Source organism: Oryza sativa, chromosome 7, assembly GCF_034140825.1.
Source record: "Oryza sativa Japonica Group chromosome 7, ASM3414082v1".
Lineage (NCBI taxonomy): Eukaryota > Viridiplantae > Streptophyta > Magnoliopsida > Poales > Poaceae > Oryza > Oryza sativa.
In genome coordinates, this window is record NC_089041.1 from 10,262,427 (window position 1) to 10,271,041 (window position 8,615).

An 8,615-nucleotide genomic window follows, 5' to 3' on the forward strand; every position below is an offset into this window, starting at 1 on the left:
CACCTATAAGGGCTCCATTGAAAGACATAGATGAGAAAACAAAGGAATAAGAAAAACACAGTATTATAATAGGAATTTAAGTGCAAATGCTTTCAAAGGTGAGTTTACTCTGTTCCATTCCATCTTCTCATTTTTGTGTTCGATCCGTTACTCCTCTATGTATTTGGCCAAATCTTTGGATGGGAGGGGCCTGGATTTGAGGCCGGGATCCATTCTTATGATAGTTTTTGGTAGGGGCCTATTTTGAAAATAGTTTTGAAAAAGGGTCAAATTGTGAAATTTTGCCAGATTTTTAGTAGTTCCACCAACCAAACATGCCCACGCTCAAGTCTTCGTCAACGCATGTGATGCTCCTCCAAGCGACCCACGCCCCCAACTCTTGCTTGCTTTCTCCCACCCTGCATTGTTGCCTACGAACTCGAAATTCCTGTCATGGCGGAGGCGGACCATGGGGGAGAGAAACCCATCGCCCACGCCCTGAGAGACGCGCTGTTCCAGTTCGTTGTCAAGTCCAGGAAGCTGGCGTCCCCCATGTTGCGGGCGTTGGGGCGCGCGTCGACGGGGCCGGTCACCGTCGGCGACGACGAGCTGGCGGCGCTCAGGTCCATGCTCCGCAGGGTCCACGCCGCGCTCCGCGACGCCGAGAGGCTGTCCGTCGCCGACCACTCCGCCCGACTCTGGCTCGCCGAGCTCGGCGACCTCGAGTACCGCGCCGAGGACGTGTTCGAGGAGCTCGAGTACGAGTGCCGCCGCGCCGCGCAGCTGGAGGACCTCAAGATCGACCTTCTTCGCGCCGTGGGGGCGGCCCCGACGACGGGGAAGCGGAAGCGGGAGGTCGCGCAACTGTTCGCCGCCGCGCCGGCCGCGCGCCTCCGCCGCAAGATAGACGACATCTGGGCGAGGTACGGGGAGATCGCGTCGGACCGGAAGAGGCTCCGGCTAAGGCCCGGCGACGGCGCGGCGAGGCGGCCGGCGGCTGGTGCGCTCGTGCCAAGCAGCTCGCTTCCCCGTGGCGAGATCCACTGCCGGGAGCGCGACCTCCAGAGGGTGACCGACCTGGTTTGCCGCTGCAAGCCCGACGGCGGTAGAAACTACGCCGTCGTGGCAATCGTCGGGATGGCCGGCGTCGGGAAGACGTCGCTGGCGCAGCACGTGTGCAGCGAGGAGGCCGTCGCGTCGCAGTTCGACCTCAATCTCTGGGCCTGGGTCTCCCAAGAGTTCGACGTCATCGGCATGACGGCCAAGATCGTCGAGGCCATCACCAGAGCACGCCCCGACTGCTCCGAGCTGAACGCGCTCCACGGAACCATGGTCGAACACCTGGCGGGCAAGAGGTGTCTGCTCGTCCTCGACGACGTCTGGGACGACAATCCCATCCACTGGGACACCATCACGGCGCCGCTGAGCTGCTGCGCGCCGGGGAGCACAGTCGTCATCACGACGAGGAGCAAGATGGTCGCCAAGATGGTTACCCCCAATGTGTACCATCTCGACTGTTTGTCCGACGAACACAGCTGGTACATGTGCCGGCGACGGGCATCACGCGGCGGCGCCACCATCGACGACGAGCTTGCCAGCATCGGCCAACAGATTGCCAAGAAATGCAGAGGCTTGCCATTGGCAGCAGAGGCAGCAGGCACAACCATGAACACCTCAGTCACTAGGGAGCACTGGAATCATGTCCTGGAGAGCAACCTGTGGGCTGACAACGATGAGGCCAAGAACAATGTCCTACCTGCACTCAAGGTGAGCTATGACCATCTACCGGCGCCATTGAAGCGCTGCTTCGCCTTCTGCTCATTGTTCCCGAAGAGCTTCGTCTTCGACAAGGACGCTCTGGTCCAGCTCTGGACCGCGCAGGGCTTCATCAAAACCCGAGGAGAATGCCGGCCTGAAGATGTCGGCGCCGGTTACTTCTATGACTTGGTAGCAAGATGCTTCTTCCAGCTTTCTCCATCTCATGGCATAGGTAAAGGAAAGTATGTCATGCATGACCTGTATCAGGAGCTTGCGCAATTTGTTTCAGGCCATGAATGTAGGATGATACATCAACTAAACCTGACTGGAGCCGACAAGACGACTCGCCATTTGTCCATCGTCCACGACGAGTCAAATTCCGACAAAGAACTATTGTTAAAATCATTTTGTAGCCCCGATCTAAGAACATTCCTTTTTCTTGCAAGAATGGAACAGGTCATCCGTGGAGAAATGCCATACAGAAGAAAGATTGTTCCCTGTGGACTGGTCACAGATTTTGAATGTCTAAGAGTTCTAGGTTTGAGCAACACTGACATTGTAGAGGTACCAAAGTCTATTGGAAGTCTAATACATCTCAGGTACCTTGGCCTGGATAACACTGGAATCCAGATGCTGCCAGAGTCAGTAGGTGCCCTCTTCCACCTGCAGACAATCAAGCTTAACCATTGCTCATCCCTCACTCAGTTGCCACAAGGCATTAAGCTCCTGCTGAACTTAAGATGCCTGGAGATTGCACATTCCAATGTACAAATGCCATCTGGGATCAGAGTACTGACTAGCCTACAGAAGCTGCCTATTTTCAAAGGATGTTCTGTTCAAGGAACCATTTTGCAGCCTTTCTGAAAATATTTGCCACCTTTCACTTGTTCTTTCAGACTCCAACGCTGTTGTGCTGACTAAAGAACTTGGACATCTGCAGGCCCTTATGGTTGTCAGGTGATCTGCATCAGAGTACTCAGGTTCGTTTATGCCGCTTTTGAAAATATTGGGTTTGGATTATTTTCTCGTCAAAACCAGATTTTTTAAGAGCACTGAATTTGAGCGGTACAACAACAGTAGAATTGACCAGTTCTATTATTGGGAGGATGAAAGACTTAAGATTCTTGGCTCTGAACAACACAAAGACAGAGAGTCTCCCAATCCCAACTGATTGTTCAGATAGGTCAGTTAAACACCCTTCAGACATTGGAACTCAAGGATTGTTGCTGCCTCATTGAGTTACCGTAAAGCACAAAGAATTTGACCAAGCTGCGACACCTTGATGTTCGAAAGAAACCAGGAAATGTTCATGTTAGAATGGCTTCTGGGCTCGGGCAACTAACTGATCTGCAAACAGTAACAGTATTTAATATTGGGGATGATTTATCACATTGTTCAATTGGGGACCTGAAGAATCTCTGTAGACTAAGGGGACATATTCATATAACAGGGCTTCAGAATATTACTGCAGGCGATGATGCCAAAGAAGCAAATCTAGTAGTAATCAATTCCTAGAAGCTTTGACACTAGAATGATGTTGCAGCAGCGAGGAATTGGAAGATGACAGTGACAAAGAAATTGTTAATCAGGTCCAAAATCTTCAGCCTAACACTAGCCTTTTTGAGCTAGCTATACAAAATTATCCTGGCAATTTATTCCCTATTTGGATTCAGGATTCTTCCCTTGGCATGCTGGTGTCAATTACGATCGATGACTGCCAAAATTGTAATGAGATCCCATATCTTGGTGATCTTCCATCTCTTAAATATCTCTTCATACAGAAAATGTATGTTGTTGAAAGCTTTGGACAAAGAAGTAACTCTTTGACTACTGATGGGAGATGTACTGAATCTTTGGGAGATATACTCTTTGCAATTCTGGAATGGAACAAGCAAGGACGATTTCCCACGGCTTCGTTGTCTCTCTGTCAGTAGATGCCCAAAACTAAGTAATTTGCAGCGACGAATGACACAGCAGCTCAGGTGTTGCAGTACCTCAGACCCAATTCAAATCTGGAGGAGCTCATCATGAAAGGTTATAATGGATCATCATTCCCATCATGGGTAGGGTCTCTACCTTTGGACAGGTTAGCTTCAATAGAACTCAAAGACTGACAAAATTGCGAAGAACTACCACCTCCTGGAAGATTCCCATCCCTGAAACATGATGTGATACAGTCACTACCAAGTGTCAAACTAGTTGGGCCTGAATTTCTTGGCAATGTTGGCGATATTAATTACTTTTTTTTTTGACAAGAAACAGCAAGATAGGCTCCTACTGTGTTATATACTCCCTCCGTTTCGAAATGTTTGACACCGTTGACTTTTTAGCACATGTTTGACCGTTCGTCTTATTCAAAAACTTTTGTGAGATATGTAAAATTATATGCCTACATAAAAATATATTTAATAATGAATTAAATGAATGGAAAAAAATTAATAATTACTTAAATTTTTTGAATAAGACGAACGGTCAAACATGTGATAAAAAGTCAACGGCGTCAAACATTTCAAAACGGATGGAGTATTAAATAATAAAATAGAGTTTATATACATCGAAGAAAAAAATAAAAAAAATATTTACAAGTGGATTAGAAACGAGAGTCTAGCCATGATTGAAATGGGGGTCTGTCTTCTTCCTTCACTCTTTGCATAAGAAGAGCGAAATTTTCCTTAAAGGCCGATTTCCAATGATTGAGAGATATGGCAATATTGTCAAAAATAAGAGCATTTCGTGAGGACCATATCTGCCAGTATGCTGTGCCTATTACCTCAACAAAGAATGGCCGGTTAAAAACATGATAGGCTGACTGAATCATTTGCAGAAATTCCAAATCCTCATCCCAGCTGACACCAAGGAGATTCCTGCATGATTTGGCAAATGGGCAAGAGAAAAACATGTGCACCATATCTTCCAAAACCCCTGAAGTACACATTTTACAGGAAGGGCCATCTTGGACATGCAATTGTCGCCTTTGAAGCATATCTCGTGTGTTTAATCTATCCATAAAAAGGAGCTAGAGAAAAGCTTTAACTTTCATTGTGCACTTACTTTTCCATATGGAGGTAATTGCTGGATGAGGGGAAAGGTGAGCAAAAAACAAGTCATAGACCTTCTTTCACTTGAAAATTGTCCCCCAGGAATATGTCCAAATGTCTGGGTGATCTGTGAGATTGATATTTTCCAAAAGGCGTGAAAGTTCAGTGAATTGCTGTAACGCTTGGGGGGATAGTGGCAAATTGAAATTTTCTGTCACATCATTCTGAACATAAGTTTATACTGTGATACCTTCATTGATAGCAAAGGAAAATAATGTTGAGAAAGCATTTTGAGGCAAGTCATCTGTCCATGGGTCTTTCCAGAAAAGAGCCAAATCTCCTGTGTTTATCTGGATTGTACTAACCCCTCTGAAGATTGGGATTAAACGAAAGATATCTTTCCACCAAAATGATCCTCTTTCCTGCAGGGCATGCGGTGGCACCGAGTTGTTACTGTAGTATGCATTCCAAATGAGCTTCACCCAAGGTAGATCTCTCTTATTGAAGAACTTATCCAGATGTTTCATTAATAGGGCACAGTTTTGGAAATCCAAATTTATGATACCCATTCCCCCTCTTTTCTTTGGTTTACAAACTTTGTCCCAGGCTGCCAGGGACAGAGACCTAGCATCAACTTCTGAAGTCTCTAATGTTAATATCAACTTCTGAGAGTGATATTAATTACTTCCAGCAGCAGCAGGAGTACCGTCTCTAATGTTTTTCCTGCATTGGAGTCTCTGAAGTTCAGGGACATGGGAGCCTGGGAGGAATGGTCAGAATTCAAGGATGAACACTTCCCACAGCTCAAGTATCTCAGCATTGTTAGGTGTGCAAAGCTGACGGTGCTGCCCAACTTCACTTCAGGACCAAAACAGAGAATCAGGAGTTGTGAGAAACTGCTCCAGCCTCTATGTCAGGTATCTTCCATCAACTTCTTGCATCGATTTTTATGTAAGGAGATTTGTCATAACTCATAAATACATTTCGTTGTTCATTTGCCCTGGGATCATCTTTTTACTTTATCACAGCTGACAGCTGCAAATGTTATTTCTATTTATTTGCTTATTTCTTCTGTTTTGACACAAATATGCTCCTAGATAATTGCTCATCAATCATCACTCACGACCAAGACAAACTAAATTATATGAAACGAGGATTAGTGTTTCTGCGCTCATAAACAGGGTGAATGAAGTATTTCTTTGATTTTTCATAATAGCTTTGGTATGTACTGCTTTATAATATAAAAACTATTTTAGCCCGAACTGCATGTTTTTTCTTACAGAATAATTAAACTAAAAATGTTTTGTTCTCTCTTTCCTGATCAGAATATACGGCGGAATTTGATGAAGTACATACCACCACCAAGTGAACTGTCATATGCATGCATGGCAGAAGGTAATATTTCAATCATAGAAGCTTCCTGTTCATACAGTAGGTAGAACATCGGAAGTGGAGGGAGGGCATCCATTATTGTAAATGCTCATGAATTGATGCTATTTAGCTTAACAATCTTATTTCAGATAGGTTGTTATTTGCAGTTACATTCTATAGTGTCTTCAGGACAATATTCAGCCAAGTTTGCTTACAATTCCTTCCAAGGTGCCACTCTATTCAGGCCATGGGAACGTAGTTGAAAAGTGTCACTTTTTCATGTGGCTTGTCGTGCATAATTGGTGCTGGATCGTCTTGGCCGACGAGTTCTGCCACACCCGGATCATTGTCCTCATTGTGACCAACAGGACGAAACAATTGATCACTTGCTTACAAACTGTCTCTTCGCGAGACAATTTTGGTACTCCCTCCTACAGCGGTTTGGCCTGAATTCTTTGCCCCCCTTGAATGACGATCAATTTTGAGTGGTGAAACAGGATCAATGAGGCAACTAATGGTTCGGTGCAAAATGGACTTAATTCTATAGTAATTCTTGGTGTTTGGACGTTTTGGAAGCATCGGAACCGTTGTGTTTCTGATGGGGTTAATCCTAACTTGGCCAGTGCTCTTATTCTTGCTGAGGAGAAAGGACGGCTGTGGTGTTTGGCCAGGGCTCGGGGGCTATCCTTTTATATTGCCAAAGTGTTGGGTGGTTAGTCTCAGATCATGGTTTGGTTTGTGGTTGTGGTTGTGGTTGGGTTTGCGACATACATGGTTCCTAGAACTTAGTGTGTGTGCGTTTGGTTTTGTACTCGAGGTTCTACCCCCTCTTTCTTCTTCTTAAGAGATATTTTACGGTGTATGCATTCCAAAAAGGGTAAAGATCCAATGCTCCTCAATCACAGGTACCATGTTAAAGGTATTTAAGTATTGATATAGGTATTAAGGTACTAAGGGTAAAAACATAATTTTGCTAACAGAGTGAAAAGGGTAGAATTGTCCTCCAAATTATAATAGGTACCGTGGTAGGTATAACGGTACGTATTAACATCTACACGGTATCAGCGTCTCTTTTGCGTGGTTTCTTGAAGATTTACGTTGTATTCGAGGCATTAACATCTACACGGTATCAGCGTCTCATTTGCGTCGTTTCTTGAAGATTTACGTTGTATTCGAGTTAAGTCGTTTACCGCGGTGTTCTTTGATGTTCTCTTTTGCGTAGATTTCTCTAGATTTACATTGTGTTGTTATAACACGTTACTGGCCTAATTATGTGAATTTTTTCTACATTTATATTTTGTTCCAACGAACACGTAAAAACTCATACCTTAATTCTGTTGAAAATTATATTTTGTTTTCAGCAAGAGATTTATATTGTGTTTCAGAAACATGACCGGTTAAAATATCACCTAGGGTTAGCATCAATTTAAATTATACATTTTATGAATTTATGATAACATGCTATGTCAAGATAACCAACAACATACCAACACAGGTAGCTTGACATGATCATGGTGAGCATGCTCACAAACACCCATATCATATACCCGCTAGATAAAACATGCCAGATAAACTTCATCAACAACAGCCTTTTTACAACAAAAGGTCATAGGTTCAACAACAGGCTAACCCTAATATTAGTTCAACGCATAGCATTCTGTACTATTAGCCTACTTACATTCCAACATTGGCACATATACAACCAAAAGGACCTTAGGAGTATTCTAACATCGTCGTGAAACGTGCTTCCTTGCTGTCCCCTTTGTTAGAGCTACCTTCTTAGGAGTTTCTGCACTTGTGATATGGGTGTCTGCAAGAATCTGCACAATAAGACAAGAGAAATCAAATTGCAGCCTATATATAATGCTACATCCATAAGGCCAAACTTAACAAAAATTTAAGGAGATGGATTTAGGTCACAATCTATTGTTTACAAGTAGAATTTGTCTTAGCCAACTACATTGGGAAGATAAAGTCAAATAGTCACAACCAATCAACAAAATAGTTGAGATGAGGACACAGCGACGATGTCTGGATTAATGCCTTGATTTTTCACGGTACTAAACAAGAGTAGACCAAAATTAGTGTCTCACCAATAAATATATAATGTCCAATAATCACTATATGCAATCTAATTTTGTGTGTACTGAAACTTTGACAATCCAGAAAATAACTCACGATCCAGTAGCAGTAATACCGCCCAATAAAAGAATTTATATAGAACAATTATTCACTTTCTTGCATGAATTTTCAAGAAGACTTGTGCAGAAATATTAATAATGGAACCACGTCTCATCATGAACAGCACATGACCTATGAAAATTTTAGTATAAAGTGAAAACTATAACTCACAGAAGTCATCACATTGTTGCTGGGGCTAGGTGCTGTGGATGGCAATTGATGTGGTAGAGGTAGCACCATACATGGTAGTTCCCATTTGTTTGCCTAGTCTTGTCGATCGGTTATTGC

At 43.9% G+C, this 8,615-nt stretch overlaps 1 protein-coding gene across 1 annotated transcript; it reads left to right on the forward strand.

The window, feature by feature from the left end:
* The first annotated feature begins 324 nt into the window (after window positions 1-324).
* Window positions 325-7,045, forward strand: LOC9272321 (putative disease resistance RPP13-like protein 1). The gene is given in 5 exon segments (XM_066312655.1): window positions 325-2,598; window positions 3,411-3,523; window positions 3,689-3,967; window positions 5,458-5,692; window positions 6,101-7,045. Coding segments are annotated over 5 exon segments (2,907 nt in total). The 5' UTR covers window positions 325-432; the 3' UTR covers window positions 6,215-7,045.
* Window positions 7,046-8,615: the final 1,570 nt, after the last annotated feature.